Genomic DNA, 25,723 nt, shown 5'->3' with positions numbered 1-25,723 from the left:
CCGTGCTAGGTGTGGAGCACGCTTAACCCCCCCACCCCCCCCACCTCCCCCGCTGCATGTGTGCTCTCTCTCTTAAAAAAAAAAGGAAAGAAAAAGACCCAAATATATTGTCCATTTCAGGGTGTTGAACTTATTCTTTGCATCTTTGTATTACTTTGGAGGCTGGATGGATCATGACTAAGTTTTGCTTGAGCTTGGAGACAGACGGAAGGACCAGTGTAGCTTGGTTAGAGAAGATACTTCCAAGTAGGAAGCAGGTTCCTGTCCCAAGTGCAGATTGCGTTAAGAGATAGCATTTGTGAATAGCACCTACCCATTCTGGTTTGTAGTAATAGACTTTTCAATAGTTCATGTTCTGGAAACACTTTTACAGTGAGCAGGTCCTGGAGACGGAATCTCTAGATTAGCAGTAAAAGTCTCCACCCTGGCAGCTGAAGAAGAGAGGTGTCTTGAAGCCTGGGAGGTGTGAGGGCAGCTGGGGGGGGGGCAGAAGGCAGTGCGCGGTGACTGAGTTAGGCTGGAGCTCATGTTTGGGTCCGGCTCACTGTGAGCTGCAGTTTCCCATGTGGGGCCCTCTCGCCTCCTCATCGGCTTGTGGAGAGGAGCTAAGCAGAGCGATGAAGGACGTGGGCAGATCACTGCTCAGATGTATCCAGGCCTCCACCTAGGACCTGGTAAAGCCTGCAACACTTGCTAGTGCTTACTGAGTGGATTTTAGGAGAGTGAACTTTTGCGGGTGGTTTGAGAATTGGATTTTCCTTTAAATGCTTTGGCATAGTTTGAAGTGGGAAGAAGTGGGAGCTGTTGGGAGATGATTGTTTCTTACTGGCTTGGGCAAGCAGGGACAGCCCCATTTTTTTGTGCTTTTACAAAACATTGTATCCTCACTGAATCCTTATAATACCGTCAGTGAGGTAGATATTATTGTCTATATTTTAATGGATGAGGGTATTCCCAGCACTTTATTGATGATCATTCTGTAATTGGTTTCATCCGTGTGACCTAATCAATGGCAAGTAGCTGTGGGCCAGCCAGTGCAGTGCTGAACTGAACACAGGATATTCTCACATGTTCAGGTGGTTGGTTAGCTGATGGTTGAATTGGAGCCTGGCTCAAAGCTTGGGCTTCAGAAAGGAGAGCATCGTAGGGGGTGTTGTATGTTATCTTCCTGAAAACTCAAATGCGGAGTTACGTTGTCTGACTTACGTGCCTCCACTTGCCCAAAAGTCTGATAGCTGTGGGGTATCTGGGTGCCTCAGTTGGTTATGCACCTCTTGATTTGGGCTCAGGTCATGATCTCAGGGTCCTGGGATTGAGTCCCACGTTGGGTTTCACACTCAGCAGGGAGTCTGCTTGAGGGTTTCTCTCCCTCTGCCCCTCCCCTTGCTCGCACGCTCTCTCTCCCTCTCTCTTTCTCTCTCAAATAATAAATCCTTAAAAAGAAAAAAAAAATGCCTAAAGCTGTTCCTACTGGGTTTGGCTCATGTAGATTTTCTCTTAGTAAAAACAGCCCTGGGTATAACATGTGAGCTAACGTGCCCATCAGACTTACTGAGGGGAGGGATTGAGTGAGATGCTTGGCGCCATCTTCCGTGACACAGCCGAGCACTCTGAGTGCTCAGGATGAAAAGCATGTGGGTTTGGCCTGAGGAAACCAGAAGAAGCTGTCAGAGCAGAGAAGAGAGTATCAGAGCCAATTAGGAGCAGCCTTTCTTTCCATGGAGGTCCCGCCTGGTCTGGAGGAGGGTTCTTACAGTCCTGCCCGGTTAGACAATTAGACAGGGTCAGTTGAAAAATTCTTGATTAACCATCTGCGTTCAGTGCACTGCCAACCCCTTCCCTCCAGAAGCTTCTGACTGGAGTTTCTGTTGGACCTTCCAGATTTCTTAGACATCACCAGGCAGTTCTGCTGCAGGAGCCGTGGATTTCACACCGTCTGAATTTCATTCTTTTCACTTTCTGTAACATTCGGGGTAGTTATAGTGAATTTCCTGTCCTGCTGAGAGTGAAGCTGGGCGCCTGCATTAATCCAGGTGGGTAGCGCACGCCCTTTCCCTGTGGCCGATGCCCTGCCCCTGTTATCGTTCATCTCCATGTTCCTCGACTACCAGTGCTTTGTTTTTCCAACCTTTTTCCTCTGCCACGTGTCATATGATTCCCATCATTCTTTATCTTTTTACCCTCATGAAAACTTTCAGAGACAGTATGGCATTTTATCCGTCTCTGACTCCCTCAGCCCCTCCCACAGCATATGAGGCGCTTTCTAAGTTCTCTGTCCTCGCTACGTGAAATCTTGCCTGGCTGGGTCTTAACTGGAAAGCAAGCAGGGCCAGTTTCCAAACTACCGTCTGTTTAGTCAAAGCGAATTAAAACTTTTGAGCAGGCAGACGAAGAAGAGGCGAGCATTTCCTGAACCCCTACCCTGGCCCAGAAACTGGAGCTAATAGGGTGAACGAGGCAGGGGCCTTAAACTTCAGAGGCCTGGTCTGTGGGAGAAGAGGCTAGACACTGCGCAGGTGGGTGGGCAAGAGTGTGAAAAGTGCACTGTCACCAGGGAAAGAACGAAGGCTCTTGGAGACGGCCTCAGACCAGCTGCAGGATGGTGGCCACAAAGGGGCAGCCCCTTTCTGATCGAATCATGGGACAGCATGCACAGGGCTAACCATGCCTCCTGGCTGAGCAGCCTGCCCATTCATGCAACATTTTAGGACCAAATAAGAAGATAAAGCACAACAGGGCGCCTGGGTGGCTCAGTCGTTAAGCATCTGCCTTCGGCTCAGGTCGTGATCCTGGGGTCCTGGGATCGAGCCCCGCATCAGGTTCCCTGTTCATCAGGAAGCCTGCTTCTCCCTCTCCCACTCCCCCTGCTTGTATTCCCTCTCTCGCTGTGTCTCTCTCTGTCAAATAAATAAAACCTTAAAAAAAAAAAGAAGATAATGCACATGAAAACCCTTGAATGCCTAAGTGCTTATTGTTTTATTAAATCTCAGTCATAGCCCCAAGGAGAATAAGTAACATCTCATTTTCTGGAAGTTCAGGAAGTTTTCTTCCAAGCCCCACATAATGGAAACTCCAGGGAAGAGCATTGCAGGCGGAGAGAGAGAGGATCTAGACTTGCCATCGGTCAGGCGCTTGCCCCCTGGAGGCGGGTGGATGGAAGGTGGCTGAGGAGGGAGCAGAGACAGGAGGCACTAGTGAATGAGGGGGCATGGCCAGGCTGAGGCAGGACCTTCCCTGTGAGTCTCGAGTTTAATCTGCCAGTGAGGCATTTTCAGGGTTCGAACAGAAGCTTGTGCCGTAGGAGCGCCCCCACTTTTGTGTGTTTGTGTGAGGGAGCCCTGTATAGGATAAAATTGTATTCAGAAGAAAGGGGTTTGTGACCTCAAGAAAAAAAAATGAAAGACACTGTCATGAATGGGGAGCCACTGGAGATGTCAAAGCAAGGACTTGATGTGCTGTGCTAGGTTCTCTTGGGTTGTCTTGAGCAGAGTGCTGTGTAGCCATCTGAGTGTGATCAAGTCTCATGAGAAGGGAGGGAGCGAGGACGGTGTCAGCCGCTCAGCCAGGACCTCTGAGGCGTGGAGGGTCGAGGATGTCTGCCCAGCTTGGAGCTCTGCTCTCCTGTCTCCACTGGTCTCCTCCTGCATCCTCCTCTGCTTCCTCCCCCACAGGCAAGCTTACACGCTCTTTCCACTCGCCTCCTGGCCTCGATTGCCACCAAGGAGAGAGGTGCTGGGGAGGGACAGAGCTTGAGGAGCACGTGGGGTGGAGTGAAAAGAAGAGGCGGAGTGGGCGCAGGCTTCGGCTGACTGTGCTGTGGTGGATGGCAGCGCTGTTCTTGGAAACAGGGAGCCTGAGAGTGGGGGGATGGGTGGGGGCTCTCCGTTCTGGGTGTCTGAGTCTCACAGTCCTGCAGGCACATGGTCAAGATGCCAGGGGGCCACTGGAAAAAGGCCCCTGGCTTGTGACAGAGCCCTGCACAGCATTGTATCCTGGCATTTTGTTGTGGTCAAGACACGTGCAAGAGAGCTACCGTGGAGAAGTGTGCAAGAGAGCTACCATGGAGAAGTGTGCAAGAGAGCTACCGTGGAGAAGTGTGCAAGAGAGCTACCGTGGAGAAGTGTGCAAGAGAGCTACTATGGAGAAGTGTGGGGTTCGTTAGGTCAGAAATGGGGTAACTGCAGAGTGAGCTCAAAAGCAGAAGCCCAGTCAGTGGAGGTGTTGAATATCGGGCTCCGAAGGATGGAGACAGAGATGCCTCCGACCAGGGTAAAGCTGTAGGCAGCCCCAGCTTCCCAGACACAGCTGCTCACCATGGTGATTGAGACCTGGCACGTGCTGCTGGTGACCATCACAGGACCGCGCACTTGCCAAGACAAGGGTTTAGAAAATTATACATGAGAAATGAAGCCAAGACAGACCAGTGGAATTTAGATATTTGAACTAGAAAACACCAAAGAATGTCTGTCTGCCACATGTTTGTAGAATGCTTTTTGCCATCTGCTTGCATTTGCTTTTTCACTATGCTACTGCGTCATGTTCCTTTTCTTTCTCCATCCCCGACTGACCCCCCCAAAAAAATCCCCACACAAAATGATATCCATCATAGATTTTATTTATTTATTTATTTTAAAGATTTTATTTATTTATTTGACAGAGAGAGACACAGCGAGAGAGGGAACACAAGCAGGGGGGAGTGGGAGTGGGAGAAGCAGGCTTTCTGCCGAGTGGGGAGTCCGATGGGAGGCTCGATCCCAGCACCCTGGGATCATGACCTGAGCTGAAGGGAGACGCTTAACGACCGAGCCCCCCAGGCGCCCCTCCATCATAGATTTTAAAAAACAGGACACAGGGGCTCCTGGGTGACTCAGTCAGTTAGGCGGTTGCCTTTGGCTCAGGTCATGATCCTGGGGTCCTGGGATCGAGCCCCGCATCGGGCTCCCTGCTCAGCGGGAAGCCTGCTTCTCCCTCTGCCACTCCCCCTGCTTGTGTTCCCTCTCTCGCTGTCTCTCTCTCTGTCAAATAAATAAATAAAATCTTTAAAAATAAAAAATAAATAAAAAACAGGACACAGTGACAGCTATTAGAAATGATAGCTGACAGAGTTAGGAGACAGAGCGATGAAAAATTTTCTGATATTCTTCCAGAAATGTGGTGTTTTGGATGGAATGCCATTGCTGTCTGCAACATTTAAAACAAAGAATTGTTTTCCTTGTAGACCAGAATTCCGCCATTCTCCTTCCTATTTTCATTCATCCCCCACCCCCACCCCACATACTCAACAGGAGAAAAGGTAAGGAGGAAAATTCTGGGACGGTTACACGTACCCAAAAACAGAGCATCAAGAGGATGAGGTAAAAACGCTCAGCAGGAGTTGAGTGTAGCTGCAGGTTAGAGGTGCGTAAGGCAGGTCCCTCAGAGCACATACCCGGGGACTGTGTCGGGGGCGTATTGCCTTTCATTCTTTAAACACACGTGTTAAGTACCCGGTATGTGCAAAGCAGTGTAGTAGCACTGGGGAACCAAACCTGAGTTACGCTGATACGTGCCTGCCTTTGTGTTTAGGAGAAGAAGGGGTGGTGAGCCCCAGTTAACACCCAATTACTAAAACTCTATGTAATTACAAAGGAGAAGTCCAGAATGTATAAATGGTAGGGTCAGACTGTATTGGGGGTGGTCCGCAGGGTTCTCCTTCTACATCCAGACTTAGGAAGAAATTCATATTGCAGTTGAGACCTGAAGGGTGAGCAGCTGTTCGGTGAAATTGCAGTGGGTGCTGGGGGGTTAATGTGGGGCTGCCCTGGTAACTTGAAGACCCAGGGAACAACGGTGTGGGACTTTCTGGGGACAAAGAATGGGCTGGAGGTGCTTGGCATGAGATGAGGCGTAAGTTGGACCGCCTTTTGAATGTGGGCGACCCCACGGTCGTTCAGCCTCTCATTGTGCTTAGCCAAATCTCAGCTCTTTTTAGGCTCCTGTGCTCCTTACAGTTAGAATCCAGACTTTGAGCACTTTATATGCTATCAGAGAATCCAGCATACTTTCCGTCTAAAGTATAAGTCACACAGGGAGGCTAGGACACAGCCTAAGTTAGGAAGCCCTTATTTACTTTTTGGCATTTTGCCCTTGAAGCTGCTGTGCTTATTAACCTTTCTAGGCATTTCTGTCAACAAAAGATAAGAAGTTGGTATTTTCTCATCAGTCTGGTGGTTAAGTTTTGGATCTGCTGGTAAAGATTTAGGCCCAACTGGAGAAGAGTGGCCTTTTTAAGTGTATGTGTGTTATCCATCTGGGGGGCACTGTGTGATGTGGTTGGAAATGACTGAATTTCACTATGCTCAGTCACTTCCTGTGATGTATGGCATCCAAGCAGGGTGCCCACGTTATAGATCAGGTCGTTGCCGAGCCGAGCTGTTGACTTTCTCATGACGTAGCTCTTGTCCTCTGCAGTCACGTTGAAAGGGGGGCCCTTCCTGGGTTAGGCCCTGAGGGAGAGTATCCAAAGGTTTCATCTCTACTCCATGTTTTTTTTAGAATTGGGCCCATGACTAAGGTTGATTATATTCATTTGTTGCCAGCAAGTAACAGTAGCTCTACTATTTCCATCTGTTATCACTGCTTTCAGACCGTTCTAATTAAATCTCCCAGTCATCAGTTTTTTGAATGAATGATGTTTTGTGGCATTTGGAAAATTTGTCACATAAACTTTTTTGGCTGCAGCTTGTGTATTCCCTTTGTGCTGTGCTAGCGAGTACCACCTCTGTGTCTTTTTAGCAGCTAAGAACACTTCCTGAGCGTGACGGTGGTTGGTTTGGCCCCTGGACAGGCTTTGGGCTCCTTGGGTTTGTGGGGGTTCGTGGCGGGTTGGCCGAGTCTTGGCCACGCTGCTAAGTGCTCGTGTCTTTTATTTTACTCTTGGAGATGCAGTCAGTGATAGTGCTGAGACTTGAGGGGTGTTCTAAGGTCTAATTTCTAATGACTTGGAAAGTTTATTTTGGGGAGGATGGAAGTGGGGTCTTTCTTTTTAAAGATTTTATTTATTTATTTGACAGAGAGATAGAGAGAGTGAGCACAAGTAGGCCGAGTGGCAGGCAGAGGGAGAGGGAGAAGCAGGCTCTCCGCTGAGCAGGGAGCCGGACGTGGGGCTCCATCCCAGGACCCTGGGATCAGGACCTGAGCCGAAGGCAGTCGCTTAAAACCGACTGAGCCACCCAGGCGCCCTGGAAGCGGGGTCTTTCATGTGGTTTCAGTCATCATTTTAGTTTTCTTCTAGGCAATGAAGTAATGCCTGAAATAAATTTCATTCCGGCTCCCTGAGAGAGATGTGACAGACATAACAAGGACTGGGATTATGAATTATTGTGACAGAAAATTGCAGCATCTGCACACCGCCAGAAAAAAATGCCCAGATGTTAGAAACCGGCAGACCTTATCCAGACCCCAACTTTCTGCTCATTTCCTGTGTCACCTTGGCAGGGGAAGTCACCTATCTGAGACCTTCATGTACTTGCTTGTAAGTACACACACCGCCTCACTCCCAGGGTTGTTAGGCTGTTCAGTGAGATTTCATACGAAGAGTACCCGGAGGAGAATAGGCATTGCAGAAACGGAGCCAGAGTGAAAAGATGCTCTGCCTCATTAGTCATTAGGGAAGTGCCAACTAAAACCACAACAGGATACCAGGAGAGTATCAGATGGTTGAGCTCAAAAAGCCAGGTAATAGCAACTGTGGGTGAGGCTGTGGAGGAACTGGAGCCCTGACGCACGGCAGGTGGGAATGGAAGATAGTTTCGCTGCCGAGGAAGACAGTGTGGAGATTCCTCGAGAAGCTAAACATTGAGTCACCAGATGGCCTGGCACGTCCACTCCTGGGTATGTGCCCAAGAAATCAAGACATATGTCCCCAGAAAGATCTGCATGCAAATATTCATAGCACCTTGTTCACAATAGCCCAAACAAAGAAACAGCCCAGATGAATGGATAAACAAAATGTGGTGCATTCATTCAATGGAATAGTATTCAGCACTAGCAGTGAGTGAACTGCTGATCTAGTTAACAACTAGAGGGACAGAATCTAGACATAAAAGGCTATAAGTTTATGATTTCATGTAATTGAACCTTGTGGAAAAGGGAAGACAAAGCTAAAGGACTGATCACTGTGGCCTGGGGCTGGGGTAGGAGCTAGAATCGACTACAGAAAGAAAAGAGAACATTTTGGGGTGATGGAAAAGTTCTAAAACTGGGTTGTGGTGTTGAATGCACAAGGTATATAAATTTCTAAAAACTCACCAAACTGTGCATTGAAAATGGGTGGGTGACTTTTATGGTTATGATACCATGATTTATACTAAGAAATACGTATTTGGTTTTCATCCCAGTAAAGGCACCTGTTGTTACATATTAATGACTTGACTTTCGGAAAGCATCTAAGGATGAGGAGGCTGGTTGACTGGAGAACCAACCATATGATGGAATTTTCAGGCCTTCCCCTGATTCCCCAGGAGGGGAAAGGGGCTGGGGGTTAAATGATTACCAGTGGTTGATGATTTAATCACTAATGCCTACGTGATGAAGACTCCATAAAAACCCAAAAGGACTGGGTTCAGGGAACTTCTGGGTTGGTGAACACATAGAAATTTGGGGAGAGTGCTGTGTTCAGAGAGGGCATGGAAGCTTCACACCCCTTCCTTTTATCTTGCCCTGTGCATCTTTTCCATCTGGCTCTTCCTGAGTTATATCTTTTTATAATAAACCAGCAATCTAGTGAGTAAAATGTTCTATGGGCCATATTAGCAAATTAATGGAACCCAAGGAGGGGGTTGTGGGAACCTCTGATCCATAGCCAGTAGTTCAGAAGCCCAAGTGACAAGGGGAAAGGTGGGAAGGGGCACTCTTGTGGGACTGAACCCTTGACCTGTGTGATCTAATGCTGTCTCCTGGTACACAGTGTCAGAACTGAGTTAAATTGTAGGACACCCAGCTGGTATCACCGAGTTACTTGGTGATGCGGGGAAAGCCCCCACACATCTGGTGTCAGAAGTGTTGTGAGTCATGGAGAGTAATGGAGAAACATAGGAGTGTAAGTTTTCCAACATAATGGTATATACATTAAACCTCATGTTGAGCTAGAACTTGGATCCCATGACTGTCTCATAAATTAAACTTTATGTTGATAACTGTTTTTAAAAAATAACATGTTTTTCAGAACTCTTGTGTTCAAATGGCATGACTAGGAATGCCTGTGTGCCTAAGGGTCTCGAGTCTTTCAGTGGACCCCTCTTTTAAACTAATTTAGGACTCAGGTGCCCTTTGCAACAGCTTCTGAATATTGTTAGAAGAATTTAAGGCTCAGGTAAAGAGATTTTTGCAAAGTAACCCAAAAGAAAGCACACTGTCCCAAAATAACACTATAAATTTAGACTTGTATTGTCCTATTTTTCCTAAAAAATACATATTTTTTACATTGTTAAAATTAAATGTATATAACGTGTTTTTAAAATGACTGCATAAAATGAACATTTTTCATGATGTTAAACTTTTTATAAATACAGTTTTAATTGCTGACTGTATGAGTATTTGTTTCAATACACCCTTTCTAGCTTTGTATATTATTTTTCACAAACTTTGTTCATTTTTATTTAATTTGTAGTAGAATAATGTTCACTTTTGTTAACCAATTATATTTCCTCATTTTAAATGTCTCTTTATGCCCACTGTCCACTTCTTTATTAGGCTGTAAGTGATCTGATATCTATCATCTATCTATCTATCTATCTATCTATCTATCTATCTATTTATTTATTTATTTATGATTTTATTTCTTTATTTGAGAGAGAGAGAGTATGAGCAGGGAGGAAAGGGAGAAGTAGGCTCCCCGCTGAGCAGGGAGCCCGATGAGGGGCTTGATCCCAGGACCCTGGGATCCTGACCTGAGCTAAAGGCAGACATTCAACTGACTGAGCCACCCAGGTGCCCCAGTGATCTGCTTTTTAAAGTAAAATTTAACAGAAATTTAGAAACAAAATGTTCCATAAGAAAACTTGGAAATTTGATTACCAAAATGAATAATGAAAAAAATCCTCTCTAATGCCACCAAAAATGTAACTTATTGTCATTACTTTGGCATATATCTATACATATTATTTCCTCTCTACTGTGATGTATACCAACTGTATGCTATCCCAGTTATGCTATTTTATTGGCTTTATTTTTCTTAGCAATGGGCTCCCATACAATTGTATATTTTTCTAGAATTTGATGGTATATGCCTACTAATACATCTTTTGGATGTATTATAATTTTGTTAACCAAACCTTAAGTTAGGTGCATTTCAGGGTTTTTATTTTTTTGATTTAAATTCACTTAGCCTACACATAGTACATCATTAGTTTCAGATGTAGTGTTCAATGATTCATCAGTTGCGTATTATACCCAGTGCTCATCACATCATGTGCCCTCCTTAATGCCCATCACCCAGCTACCCCATCCCCTCACCCACCTCCCCTCTGCAACCCTGTTTATTTCCCAGAGTCAAGAGTCTCTCATGGTTTCTCTCCCTCTCTGATTTCTTCCCATTCAGTTTTCCCTCCCTTCCCCTATAGTCCTCTGCCCTATTCCTTACATTACACATATGAGTGAAACCATATGATAATTGTCTTTCTCTGATTGACTTATTTCACTTAGCATAATACCCTCCAGTTCCATGCCTGTCGATGTAAATGGTAGGTATTCATCCTTTCTGAATGCTGCATAATATTCCATTGTATATATGAACCACACCTTCTTTATCCATTCATCTGTTGAAAGACATCTCGGCTCCTTCCACAGTTTGGCTATTGTGGACATTGCTGCTATGAACATTGAGGTGCAGGTGCCCCTTCTTTTCACTACATCTGTATCTTTGGGGTAAATACCCAGTAGTGCAATTGCTGGGTCATAGGGTAGCTCTATTTTTAATGTCTCGAGGAAACTCCGTACTATTTTCCAGAGTGGCTGTACCAGCTTGCATTCCCACCAACAGTGTAAGAGGGTTGCCCTTTCTCCTCATCCTCATCAACATTTGTTGTTTCCTATCTTGTTAATTTTAGCCATTCTAACTGGTGTGAGGTGGTATCTCATTGTAGTTTTGATTTATATATCTCTGATGACAAGTGATGTGGAGCATTTTTTCATGTCTTTTGGCCATTTGTATGTCTTTGGAGAATTATCTGTTCATGTCTTGTGCCCATTTCTTGACATTGATTATTTGTTTTTTTTGGGTTCTTTATAGATCTTGGATATCAGCTCTTTATCTGTAGTGTCATTTGCAAATATCTTCTCCTATTCCATGGGTTGCCTCTGTGTTTTGTTGACTGTTTTCTTTGCCGTGCAGAAGCTTTTTATCTTGATGAAGTCCCAAAAGTTCATTTTTGCTTTTGTTTCCCTTGCCTTTGGAGATGTGTCTTGAAAGAAGTGGCTGTGGCTGATGTCGAAGAGGTTACTGCCTATGTTCTCCTCTAGGATTTTAATGGATTCCTGTCTCCCATTTAGGTCTTTCATCCATTATAAGTTTATCTTTGTGCATGGTGTAAGAGAATGGTCGAGTTTTATTCTTCTGTATGTAGCTGTCCAATTTTCCCAGCACCATTTATTGAAGAGACTTTTTTCTATTGGATATTCTTTCCTAATTTGTCAAAGATTAGTTGACCATAGAGTTGAGGGTCCATTTCTGGGCTCTCTATTCTGTTCCATTGATCTATGTGTCTGTTTTTGTGCCAGTACCATACTGTCTTGATGATGACAGCTTTGTAGTAGAGCTGGAAGTCTGGAATTGTGATGCCGCCAGCTTTGCTTTTCTTTTTCAACATTCCTCTGGCTATTCAGGGTCTTTTCTGGTTCCATACAAATTTTAAGATTGTTTGTTCCAGCCCTGTAAAAAATGTTGATGGTATTTTGATAGGGATTGCATTGAATGTGTAGGTTGCTCTGGGTAGCGCATTTCAAGGTTTTTTGATATGTACTGAAAAATTGTCTTCCTGAGACATAATATTTCCAAAGCTATTACGTGATATGTCTTTTCCCTCATGCCCTCATCAACAGTTGATACTAGGTTGTTTTTTTTTCTTTTTAAAAATTTGGTAGTGAAAACTGTACCATTATAATTTACATTTATTTTATTACTAGTGGATTTTATCTCTTAAATAGCTTTATTGACCTTTTGTGTTTCTTCTTTGAAGAATTGTCATATCTGTTACTTCTATTTTTTTTCCTATTGGGATTTTTATCTTTTTCTTATTGAATTATATAAGCTCTTTATTGCTTAAAGATATTAACTTTATTATATTTGAATAGTTTCTTCTATTGTCTGCCTTTTAATTTTGGTTATTGATTAATTTTCATTTCCTGGAGATGAGGATTTTTTCCTACTTGCATTAAGGACCTTGATGAAGCTCCCCTACCATTCTTCTGTTGAGCAGATAAAGCTAACAAGGAGACTGTATTCAGAATAAGTTATGAGAGTCTGCAGAATTTTCCCAGGGATATGCAGCTGGGCCTGATTTGTGTCTTGTCTACGTGCCCCTAGAATCTTTAGACAGTGCTACATCTCTAATGATTATTTGCTGGCAATATAGGAATGGCTGATTGACTTCTAATGTAAGACAGTAGAGGATCTTTTATTTCTATTGTTTAAAGAGTTTCTCAGCTTTCTTTCCTTTAATAAATGATGCTTGTGAGAAGCCTCATACTCTTATTTCTAAAAAAATCAACGTTCCTTGGAGATGAGATGTTCTGAAAAAGAAAATGTCCATATGCCAAAGGATTAAGTAATTAGCACTTAGGAAGTTGATTAAAATTCCAGTATAGGAATTTTTACTCCTGTTTTACTCCAGCATGTTTACTCCTATATATTATTTGAAATTCAGAGACCTTGCTATCATTACCTGGGTGATGGACATTGGGGAGGGTGTGTGCTATGGTGAGCGCTGTGAATTGTGTAAGACTGATGAATCACAGACCTGTACCGCTGAAACAAATAATGCAATATATGTTACTGCCTCCATAAATTCTTGCTCTGACTTCAACAGGGACTCTCCCTGCCCTCTGCCTCTGTCCCTGGTCCTGAGCACCAACACTGCCAGCATCCAGGAGGCTCCCTTTGTTCAGAGTCTGTGCTGAGGGGCAGTGCCCACTCTACTTGGGCTGGAACTGACTGCAGCCTGGATCCCGGGGGGGGTGTCTCAAGTTCAGCCTTTGGTGAATGAGAAGGCAGCACCGGGGCGCAGCAGGGCATCTTTCCCCTTTGACAAAGAGACTCATCAAATTGATCCTCCTAGGGCCTTCCTCCCATTTTGAAGCAAGTTGTGAACTTATTTGCCCAGGACACACTTGTGAAATAAGTATAAAAAAAAAAAAAAAAAGGATCCTTGCTTTCCAGGTGTTGGTGGGATTCGTTCTGTTAGTGAAGCACTAGGTTACCAGTTTGCTACTCATTTAAAGATCCTGCTCCACCGCCCTTTGAACGGAAGGAGAAAGGGTGGAATTTTAATAAAATCCATAGTGTTTTGAATCCTTTCATCCCTTAACTGTTCACTCGGGTGTGTCCCAAAGTCACAGACAGCTTCGGTTCTCTCAGAGTCACCTGTTTGTTATTGTGGTGCAACCTTTCTTTTACCTTGGATCAGGAAAAGGATGTGCCCTTTTATTAAATGGTGGTGTCTGGGGCTTCCTATGTTCAGCACAGATGGACAAAGAATAATTTATATTACTGTTGGGGATTAGCAAGGATTTGTTCCTTGGGCTTATTTAGATCCTGGCTAAATATGGATGACTATATTTAGGAGAGCTCAACTACATTTATAAATATCCTAGTCCTTGAATAATAGATCACTGGGATTCTTCCCTGACTACAGATGTCCTACAAGCCTTTCCAGGCTAACTCTTAGATTACCCTCGATTGAATTGCTCCTTACACGACGTGGTTTCTCACAATCCTGCATATATTCTACTTTGTTAATAGTTTATAAATTGTTGCTCTTCTTTATGATCTCTTTGAGAAATAGATGGTTATGCTTATTATTACTTTCATTGTACACATGGAAGGAGTATTAGTTACAAGTGCACTGAGAGCGTACTGTTTACCCAGAACCCTAGAGCACCCTGGCTGTTGAGGATGCCCCATCAGTAACAGAGAGCAGCTGACCTGACCTTTCCTAACAAATATATTTTCTGTTTCAGTAGATGGCCAATCCTTAAGAACCCATGATAGCATCATGGCAGTAACTATGGTAGAATGGGTAGGCCTACTTTTAGGGTGGACATGACCCTGAAAAGATTTTTTTTTTCCTTAGTTTATATACTTAGAAATTTTTTTTTTTAGAGAGGGGCTTGTTTATTTTAGGGTGATTTTAGAAAACTTGCCATGCAAATGTAATGGATTATATACATAGAATCTTTGTTCTCAAGAGGCTTGGAAGCATTGCTTCTCTTTAGATGATAGGTAATCACAGTAAAATGAGTCTTGGAAGTCATTTGTTGCAGAGAATTAGGAAAGCTTGATTCAGGACACACATTTAGAGATAGAATTGTTGGCTGGGTGTGAGATTCAGTGAACTATACCCTGATCTGGCCAGGCATTTGATGCGTTCAGTCTCAGTTAATTTATAAAGCCATCTTATAAATTCAGCATGGAAGGGAGTCTGTCCTGTTTTAAAAATAAGAAGGCTGAGGTCCAGACTGACTGGCATCATGGCTGGTAAGTTCTCAGCATGAGAACCCAGCTCTCTAGGTTTTGATTCGTCTTTCTTCTGTGGGACGGATCCATCCATTCCTCTTGACTTGGGTGTTTTTCCAGGGGACCCTAGCACAGTGCCTTTCTTCTGCCTCTTCCTATATCCACCCCTCTGCTTGCTCATGAGGTCACTTGTGAGAGCTCACCACTGTTTGGGAATGCTCTGGAAACCCCCCCTCCCCCTTACGCATCCCTCACAAACTCCCATTTTGACCACATATCCGGAGTTCCAGCTCTCTGGCTCTGCCCTGAATCCTAGTGCTTATGCTAGATTTGGGGATTGGAATTTATAGGGTTTGCCGGTAGACTTCCACTCGGCAGAACCTGGCTCTCAACCCTGGGTGGTTTGTAGTAGGGATTTTCCTCTCCACCTCCTGTCCTATGGAACCTAATCTTCAGTCTTACTGTCAGGCTCTTGGATTGGTGTGCAAGCTGATTTTGACACCTGGGGTTCAGTTAACAAGCATTTAGCGAAGGAAAGGCTCAACAGTGAAAATTCCCAGGACTTCTTAGTCCTCGTTCAGTGTTTTCAGTTGAGTAATGAAATATGTGACTCTGTGTTCTTCCTGTTATCCAGCTATAAAATGGAATAATACCCCATTTTACCTTTAGTGAAGTATAATATGTGTGTTATTACAGTGTTAACATTCCTTACTAAGAAAGCTGTTGTAAAAGTCCAGCTACCAAAAATGATGAGAAGTTGCCTGGATAGTTGCAAATTTCAAAAGCTTAAACTAATTTCAAGTAACGATAAAATGAAACTATGTTTTAGTGGTAGGTAGCTCAGTTCTCAAGGTGTTTTCTGTTTCAGGAAACGTGACCATAAAATTTTCTTTTTTTTTTTTTTTTTAAAGATTTTATTTATTTGAGAGAGAGAGAGCGGGTGTGAGAGAGCACAAGCAGGGGGCGGGGAGTGTCAGAGGGAGAGAGAGAAGCAGGCTCCCCACGAGAGTGTCTGGGAGTTGTACTGTACGTAATGATTCAGTGCTTTTATATACCCTGTTGTAGTTCTGAAGCTCCTACATACATACATACATGGATTCCCATCGATCCCATACACGCCTCTCTGTATGTCCCATACCACCACCATGCAGGCAGCTGAGTGTTGAGGTCAGGGAGCGCTGCCTTTCCCAGAGTCGGTCCGCCTGGTCATGGCAGATCTGGGAGCAGGATCCTCCGTCTTGATTGGCTTTTCTTTCTGCCATCCTGTAGTCAAAGGACAGTCTGGGGAGAGTTGGGTGTCAAGTTCAAAGAAAAGTGTGCCGATCTCCAGTAGGGATGGAGAATAAAGAAGAAACATTTAGCATGCTACCTGGAAGAATGACCTGGTTTCTCAGCTTATCATAGAGGACTCCAGTGAAATGAATTGTAATTTAGGGCAGAGACCTGAAATTGCTCTTCCTTGCCAAAATAAATTGATTTCTTTGGTTGTCTGAACTTCATTTCTTGAACTGGGCAGGAACTAACGTAGTCTAAATTAAATTCATTTTCCATTAATAAAACTGGGTCACTTCAGACTGCCTGAGTGTGCTTCTGAATGTCCTGAAGCACATTTTTAAAAACCCAGTGTTTCACGCTCTTTTCATAACCCATCTGATTTAGCCAGTATAACACATAATATTTGCACTCACCTTTCCCTCGACACTCTGCTTTACACTTGGGGTCTGTTTCTGAAACTTCCTTATAACCGTCAGGAAGACTGTTGCAGGAGGGCATTGCTATACATCTGCTAGGGCTGGAAAAGGCGGAGGTAGGATGCCCCGGGGTGGGGGTTGGGTGAGACAGCCCCTGCCTTCCCCAAAGAAAGCTTAGTTTTCATTATGCCTTTCCTTGTTTTCCTGCCGGTAGCTTTGCACTATAATATTTTGAAGCTATTGTTTATACATAGGGTCCAATGAACTGGATCATGAATGTGGGAAGTTGTGAATTAAAAAAAATGATAGCACCAGCTGAAGAATTTTAGAGAAATCTTGTGCAGGTCCATGAGAGCGTTTCCCCTTGGAGCTCTCACTCAGCACTTGGTGCACGTGCTCTCGGTTGTTGGAGGTGTGTGAGGTAGTCCAGTCCACCAGGGTCGCATTACACCTGCTCTGCCCTCCATGTCCAGTGTCAGACTTCCTTGGAAAGCACTGGGGAGGCTCTGTTATCTTTCCTTGTCCTCCTCGTCCATTTCTCCTTCCTGGGAACGAGGGCAGGGGGCGCCATGGATGCTGGCAAATGAATCCTGATTTACAAAGCCCGGCAGATGTACATCCCCACCGGGAGATCCATGATTTGAATATGGCTTTTGGAATACTGTGAAATATAAAGATCTAGAAATGTTAAAACTGTGGGAAATACCTTTCAGAAATGACAGTTGGGGAAAATGGAAATATTTGTCCTATTTTATTTTTAGCATATTTTAGATATTTGAAATACGGGACCATATGAATTTAAAAAAATGGGTTGTCTTTACCTTTTTAATGAACTGGTCATGCCCATATTTTTAGGGATATAAAAGACTAGAAAAATTATAGGGAAATTGATGTTTTCCTGTTTTCTTACCTCTGCTGTCGGCTCAGGTCATGATCTCAGGGTCCTGGGATCGAGCCCCGTGTGGGGCTCCCTGCTCAGCGGGGAGTCTGATTCTCCCTCTCCCTCTGCCCCTCCCCCTGCTTGTGCGCTCTCTTTTGCTCTCTCTCTCTCAAATAAATAAATTAAATCTTAAAAAAAAAGAAAAAAGTCATCGTGGGGATGGGTCTCCCTCTGATTCTTTGTCTCCCCTAACCCTCTGCTTTCCACACTTCAAGGTATATCAATTCATCCATCCTTGTGCCTTTTTGTCGGATCTTCTTAACAATATGCAGATGACTTTCCACTGACAGTTTTTCTTCTATTTTCAGTGCACAGAGGCCAAAAAACATTGCTGGTATTTTGAAGGACTCTATCCAACATATTATATGTAAGTATTTGCATTTTTCTGTTGGTTTGATTCTGTGGTCACGTCTTTCTCTGGGAATTATTTCTTTCATAGGTAATAGGACTGGTTATAGGATGGGGAAAACTCAGTTTGTGGAGGCCTTCACCCTTGGTTTCACCTGCCTCTGCTCACGAATGTGCAGGCAACCTCTCTAAGGACACTTTAGTCGGCTCAGATCACTTACTCTGAGGACAGCATGAAATACCAGGTGCTTTGTTCTGGGAGACATGTCCACTCATACGTAATTGGTCAAAAGGGCCAGAGTTGTGTTGGTGTATACATATTTTCCTAGGCAAAGGGGATGAGTGTAGGGGGAGTAGAATTCTGAACTTGAGTTGGATAGGAAAAAAGTCAGTTGCTGTGAGTGTGTGTGTGCGTATGTGTGTGTTGACAGTGATCAGAAGGATTACCTGGCCCTGGGCCCCCTCCCTGGTCAGGGACAGTCAGCCTTTCATGGCTCTTGGCTCAGAGCAGGTTATGCTTCTTCCTGTGCCTGGGCGTCTGCCAGTATTACTCTAATTAAAGCATTATTGTAGCTTACCTCTGTTGTTTTTATTTTATTTATTTATTTTTAATATTGGCTGAATTAGTCACTGGCTACGCTCAGCCGCCTGCCTAGGTGGTCAGATTAACTCTCCAGGTTATCAGTTATTTTTTTTGTGTGTTTTGAAGCTCCACAGGTTTTGAGAGGAATGCCCCAAACCAATTTTTTCTGAAACTGTTCTTTTTGGTAGTAAATTTTGTAAAACATGAGATCTTTCGGTAATGTATATAATTGTATTAGAGCAGAAGCACTGTATATTTTAGCATATAGGGAGATTGGACAGGAAATACATAATAGTAGCAAAGAATGTTATTTCTTAGCAATAATCGCGCCTTGGATAAACCTCATTGGCTATGATACTGCCACTGTGCAAAGCTAAGAATGTTACTTCTTAATTGGCCAAGACGTACATTTTTATTACCTGCCATTCTTGTGGAATTTCTGATCTGAAAGAGACCACTATAGGAGGAGAAAGGTTGCCTGCCTGTGAATGGGGACGTACCGACAAGCAGGGGTCCTCGATGCCTCACATTGGAGGGGTCCTGGCAGAAGCCGCTGGAGCTGCAAAAAGACAAAACCCACTTGGAAAATAAAGCAGCACAAGGACTTTAATTACAGAGTTTTCAGCTTGAAGAAACATGGTTATGGGATAGCATGAAGATAAAATATTCTGGTTCTTAGAACAATGTATATTCCTTGGTAAACTTTAGTTCTTTTTTTAGAGAGAGTGTGTGCCACAAGGGGGTGGGGGGGGAGGAGGAGAGAGGGAGAGGGAGAGGGAGAGAATCCTAAGCAGCCTCCACGCCCAGCACAGAGCCTGACACGAGGCTCGATCTCACGACCTGAGCCAAAATCAAGAGTCGGATGCTTAACGGCTGAGCCACCCAGGCGCCCCTGAAAACAGATCTTTCTCAAATTGTTTTGTAGATCAGCTGATGAATCATTTTCTGGTGGTTTTTAAAAATATTTATTTATTTATTTGAGAGAGAGCATGCACGCAGGTGAGCACGTGAGCAGAGGGAGAGAGAGAGAGAGAATCCCAAGCAGACTCCCTGCTGAGCGTGAAGCCTGAGGCAGCCTCAGTCCCAGGACCCTGAGATCATGACCTGAGCCAATACCAAGAGCTGGTCGCCTAACCCACTGAGCCACCCAGGTGCTCCCATTTCCTGGTCTTTTAGAGTTTGGGAGTTGAAGGTCATTGCTCTTCTTGTGTTTACTTGTTTGTTTGTTCCTTTATTCATTTACTTATTCCTTCCATATTTGGGAAAGGTTTTTGTATCGACAGAGAACACAGAGACAAGCCCTGTTCTTGTCTTTAGTGTGGTTTGTCTACTGGTTTGGTTTCCTCTCACCTCTCTTTACCACTGGTGAGGGGGGGGTTCTAAAAATTAGAAAGTAAAGTCACTCTATTATTTGAGTGCTGAAGCTAATATAAAAAGTAATAATAGTAACGTTGATAATTTACTATAGTCTAGGCATTGTCCTGTGCCCCTTACACGAATCAATGTCATTTACCCCACAGCCACTTGAAAACCCCAACCATACACACTAGTCTTCCTGATCTGACCTCTGCTCTCTCTCTTGTTCCCACTGCTTCACCTGAATCCACACCTGTGTTAATGCTCTTGTGAACCATTGCATACACTTTGTTTTATCCAGCTTTATTGAGATATAATTGATGTATAAGGTTGTGTAAATTTAAGATGTACAGCGTGTTGATTTGATATATATTGCAAAATAATCACCACCATAGCTTTAGCTAACACCTCCATTATATCCCATAATTACCATTTCTTTTTTTTTTTTTGTGGTGAGAATACTTAGATTGACTCTGTTTAGCAACTTTAAAGTATATAATACAGTATTGTTAACTATAATAACCATGCTGTACCTGACATCCCCAGAACTTACTCATCTTATAACTGGAAATTTTTACTCTTTGACCCGTATCTCCTCATTTCCCCCACCCCCAGGCTCTGGCAGCCACCATTCTACTCTCTTGAATTTGGCTTTTTTGGATTCCACATATAAGTGAGATCATAGAGTATCTTTTTCTGACTTATTTCGCTTACCATAATGCCCTCGAGGTACATCCATGTTGTTACAAATGGCAAAATTTCCCTCTTTCTTGTGGGTGGTTAATATTTCATTTTATGTGTATATTACATCTTTTTTATCTGTTCATCTGTTGATGGACATTTTGGTTGCTTCAGTATCATAGCTGTTGTGAATAATGCTTCAGTGAACACGGGAGTGCAGATATCTCTTCAAGATCCTCTTTTCATTTCCTTTGCATGTTTAGCTACAAGTGGGATTGCTAGATCATTGTAATTTTATTCTTAATTTTTTGAGGACTCTGCATACTGCTTTCCGTAGTGGCTATACCAGTTTACAATTCCACCTGTGCACAGGGTTCCGGGTTCCCCTGTCTCCATACCCTGACTGACACTTGTTGTCTCTTACCTTTTTGGTGATAGCCATTTTAACATGTATGAGGTGATACCTCTGTGTGGTTTGATTTGCATTTCCCTGATGATGAGTGATGTTGAGCACTTTTTCATGTACTTGTTGGCCATTTGTTTGTTTTCTTTGGAAAACTGTCTATTCAGTTCCTCTGCCCATTTTAATCAGATTATTATTATTATTATTATTGTTATTTTCCCCTGTTGAGTTGTATGAGTTCCTTGTGTATTTTGGATATTAACCCCTTATCTGATAAGTGGTTTACCCATATTTTCTCCCCTTCCATAGGTTGCCTTTTTATTTTGTTGATTGTCCCTTTTGCTTAGAGTAGCTTTTTAGTTTGATGTAGTGTCACCCTTTCTGTTGATGTTTGCTTTTGTTGTTTGTGCTTTTGGTGTCAGATCCAAAAAAATCATTGCCGGGACAAACGTCGAGGAGCTTCTTCCCTATATTTTCTTCTAGGATTTTTAGTTTATCAGGTATTGGGAGTCGTGGATCCATTCCAAGTTAATTTTTGTGAGTGGTGTGAGGTAGAGATCCAATTTCATTGTCCTGCAAGCATTTCTTTGGTTTTCCCAGCACCATTTGTTGAAGGGACCATTCTTTCCCCACTGAGTCTTGGCTCCCTTGTGAAATATTAATTGACTATAAACGGGAGGGCTTGTGTCTGGGCTCTCTATTCTGTCCTTTTGGTCAATATGTCTGTTTTTCTGCTAGTACCGTACTGTTTTCATTACTGTATCTTTATGGTGTAGTTTGAAATCAGGAAGTGTGATACATCCAGTTTTGTTCTTCCTCAGGATTGCTTTGGCTACTCCTGGTCTCTTGTTCCTTGCAAATTTTAGGATTGTTTTTTCTATTTCTGCGAAAAGTGCCGTTGGAGTTTTGATAGGGATTGCATTGAATATGCAGATGGCTTTCTAATGGGTCTTCTTTCATTCCTTTCTCTCATCAAATTCTCACTTCTTTCTAAGTTACTGAAATTTTCAAGTCACTTTACTGCTTAAAAACATCAGGAACAAAGTCCAAATTTTTAGCCACCTTTAACAGTAGATTTCCAAGATATTTGTCTGGTTTTATCTTCTTTCTTTATTGTGAGTCCCATGAGGACCAGGACCATGACTTTGGAGTATTTGAATTCCCAGTGCCTAAGATGGCCTGGCACCCAGCGGACATCCCTGAATGCTGAGTGGGTGCCTTTTTCTTCAGTCCCTACGGTAGGGCCCACGCTGACTTCTGCAGGCGGCCCTGCATCCTTCCTAGTTCTCTGGCTGGCAGGTTCTTCGCTGGCAGGAAAGCTTCCCTTCAGAATTCATTCCTCCTTCCTCATTTTGGCTCTGGTGTTGCATCTTGGATAGTCTTCACACGGTGCTGTATGTCCTGTGGGTGCTTCCAGGATGGGCCTGTACATCTACTTAACCCCGCAGCTTGACACGGTGTGTGGCATTGGGTGTTTACTGTCATGTTTGCACAGTTGATTTCCTACCCGCTTGGTTCTCCCCCTTTTTATTTCCCATGTTCTGCCACCTTTTCTTTTTCTTTTTTTTCTTTTTAAAGATTTTATTTATTTATTTGGGAGAGACGGAGAACGAGCATGAGCAGGGGTGGGAGAAGCAGGCTCCCCGTTGAGCAGGGAGCCCAATGCGGGGTTCGATCCCAGGACCCCGGGATCATGACCTGAGCCGAAGGCAGACACTTCACCGACTGAGCCACCCAGGTGCCCCTCTGGCACCTTTTCCTTAATCATAGACTTTAAGCCTCCAGGGTCCCGAAGATCAGAGTTCAAGTATTTGCTCTATGACTTTCTTTTTAATTGAGGTGAAATTCACATAGCAAAAGTCACCATTTTCAAGTGAACAGTTCATTCAGCGGCCTATAGTATATTCACAGCGAGGTGAAGTCACTGCCTTTATCTAGTTCCGCACATTACAGCCGCTGCACTCCATTCTTTACTGGCCTTTTGACCTGATTCTCAGTTAGCTTCTTCATGCAATGTGAACGTGAGTGTTGACTGGGGTGTGTAGCATGGGGCCTGTGCGTGGTCAGCACTGAAATCGTACGCAAACATATACACCCCCACGGCCCGTTTGCTTCTCGTCTGTGTGCACACGGGGTTGGTTCTACAAGCTGAGCTTTCCACTCCGCTGCCCCGTGAGGTATTTCCACATGAAGGTTCTCCTCCCTGCTGTCCATCCAGTTGGGGATGAGTGAGGAGCGAGGAGAAGTGGCTTAGATGTATTCTACTCCATCCAAGCTTATGCTGCTCGAGGATGGATTTGCTGCAGGCCCGATGATAGGCCCAGAAAGATCACAGCCCTAACTAGAAGCACTGGGGTCTGTGGAAGACACGGGGAGCAACTCTTGTTCCCCAAAGCCAGCTCTGTCATGGTTTCCCCGGGGCTGGCACAGGTGGTGGTACAGGTAAAGGTGACTTGGATCCGGCTTGAGCTCACCCTCCCTGGGAGCCTGGGTGTCAGGATCGAGCATCCAGGCCAGTGCCATGTGGTCTCTCCACTGGAGAATTTTTTTTTTTAATTTTTTTATTGTTATGTTAATCCCCATACATTACATCATTAGTTTTAGATATAGTGTTCCATGATTCATTGTTTGTGCATAACACCCAGTGCTCCATGCAGAACGTGCCCTCCTCAATACCCATCACCAGGCTAACCCATCCTCCCACCCCCCTCCCCTCTAGAACCCTGAGTTTGTTTTTCAGAGTCCATCGTCTCTCATGGTTCTTCTCCCCCTCCGATTTCCCCCCCTTCAGGCTTCCCCTCCTGCTACATTCTTCTTCTTCTTTTTTTCTTTCTTTACATATATTGCATTATTTGTTTCAGAGGTACAGATCTGAGATTCAACAGTCTTGCACAATTCAGAGCGCTTACCAGAGCACATACCCTCCCCAGTGTCCATCACCCAGTCACCCCATCCCTCCCACCCCACCCCCCACTCCAGCAACCCTCAGTTTGTTTCCTGAGATTAAGAATTCCTCATATCAGTGAGGTCATATGATACATGTCTTTCTCTGTTTGACTTATTTCGCTCAGCATAACACCCTCCAGTTCCATCCACGTCGTTGCAAATGGCAAGATCTCATTCCTTTTGACGGCTGCATAATATTCCATTGTATATATATATACCACATCTTCTTTATCCATTCATCTGTCGATGGACATCTTGGCTCTTTCCACAGTTTGGCTATTGTGGACATTGCTGCTATAAACATCGGGGTGCACATACCCTTTCGGATCCCTACTTTTGTATCTTTGGGGTAAATACCCAGTAGTGCAATTGCTGGATCATACGGTAGCTCTATTTTCAACTTTTTGAGGAACCTCCATACTGTTTTCCAGAGTGGCTGCACCAGCTTGCATTCCCACCAACAGTGTCGGAGGGTTCCCCTTTCTCCCCATCCCCGCCAACATCTGTCATTTTCTGACTTGTTAATTTTAGCCATTCTGACTGGTGTGAGGTGGTATCTCATTGAGGTTTTTTTTTTTTTTTTTTTTTTTTTATTTTCTTATTTACTTATTTATTCATTGAGGTTTTGATTTGGATTTCCCTGATGCCGAGCGATATTGAGCACTTTTTCATGTGTCTGTTGGCCATTTGGATGTCTTCTTTGGAAAAATGTCTGTTCATGTCTTCTGCCCATTTCTTGATTGGATTCTTTGTTCCTTGGGTGTTGAGTTTGATAAGTTCTTTATAGATTTTGGATACTAGCCCTTTATCTGATATGTCATTTGCAAATATCTTCTCCCACTCTGTCGGTTGTCTTTTGGTTTTGTTGACTGTTTCCTTTGCTTTGCAAAAGCTTTTTATCTTGATGAAGTCCCAATAGTTCATTTTTGCCCTTGCTTCCCTTGCCTTTGGCGATGTTTCTAGGAAGAAGTTGCTGCGGCTGAGGTCGAAGAGGTTGCTGCCTGTGTTCTCCTTTAGGATGTTGATGGACTCCTGTCTCAACATTGAGGTCTTTCAACCATTTGGAGTCTATTTTTGTGTGTGGTGTAAGGAAATGGTCCAGTTTCATTCTTCTGCATGTGGCTGTCCAATTTTCCCAACACCATTTGTTGAAGAGACTGTCTTTTTTCCATTGGACATTCTTTCCTGCTTTGTCAAAGATTAGTTGACCATAGAGTTGAGGGTCCATTTCTGGGCTCTCTATTCTGTTCCATTGATCTATGTGTCTGTTTTTGTGCCAGTACCATACTGTCTTGATGATGACAGCTTTGTAATAGAGCTGGAAGTCCGGAATTGTGATGCCGCCAGCTTTGCTTTTCTTTTTCAACATTCCTCTGGCTATGCGGGGTCTTTTCTGGTTCCATACAAATTTTAGGATTATTTGTTCCATTTCTTTGAAGAAAGTGGATGGTATTTTGATGGGGATTGCATTGAATGTGTAGATTGCTCTAGGTAGCATTGACATCTTCACAATATTTGTTCTTCCAATCCATGAGCATGGAACGTTTTTCCATTTCTTTGTGTCTTCCTCAGTTTCTTTCATGAGTATTTTACAGTTTTCTGAGTAGATTCTTTGCCTCTTTGGTTAGATTTATTCCTAGGTATCTTATGGTTTTGGGTGCAATTGTAAATGGGATCAACTCCTTAATTTCTCTTTCTTCTGTCTTATTGTTGGTGTATAGGAATGCCACTGACTTCTGTGCATTGATTTTATATCCTGCCACTTTACTGAATTCCTGTATGAGTTCTAGCAGTTTTGGGGTGGAGTCTTTTGAGTTTTCCACATAAAGTATCATATCATCTGCAAAGAGTGAGAGTTTGACTTCTTCTTTGCCGATTTGGATGCCTTTGATTTCTTTTTGTTGTCTGATTGCTGTGGCTAGGACTTCTAATACTATGTTGAATAGCAGTGGTGATAGCGGACATCCCTGCCGTGTTCCTGACCTTACGGGGAAAGCTCTCAGTTTTTCCCCATTGAGAATGTTATTCGCTGTAGGTTTTTCATAGATGGCTTTTATGATATTGA

At 43.7% G+C, this 25,723-nt stretch overlaps 1 protein-coding gene and 1 pseudogene across 3 annotated transcripts in view; one reads left to right on the top strand and one right to left on the bottom strand.

The window, feature by feature from the left end:
- Positions 1–25,723, top strand: part of VOPP1 (VOPP1 WW domain binding protein) — a 108,835-nt gene that overhangs the window by 29,026 nt on the left and 54,086 nt on the right. For 2 of the 3 annotated variants that reach the window (XM_078059946.1, XM_078059948.1), the window contains exons 2-3: positions 7,274–7,513; positions 17,650–17,708. In XM_078059946.1, coding sequence (XP_077916072.1) covers positions 7,352–7,513; positions 17,650–17,708 — 221 coding nt within the window. In that variant the 5' untranslated portion in view covers positions 7,274–7,351. The remainder of the gene's footprint in view (positions 1–7,273; positions 7,514–17,649; positions 17,709–25,723) is intronic. The other variant, XM_078059947.1, reaches the window with a different exon arrangement.
- On the bottom strand, positions 18,497–18,647 carry LOC118525376 (U4 spliceosomal RNA; annotated as a pseudogene).

The sequence above is a fragment of the Halichoerus grypus genome, chromosome 12, assembly GCF_964656455.1.
Source record: "Halichoerus grypus chromosome 12, mHalGry1.hap1.1, whole genome shotgun sequence".
Classification (NCBI taxonomy): Eukaryota; Metazoa; Chordata; class Mammalia; order Carnivora; family Phocidae; genus Halichoerus; species Halichoerus grypus.
Note: the sequence above shows the minus strand (reverse complement) of the source record. Positions and strands in the feature narration are given on the sequence as shown.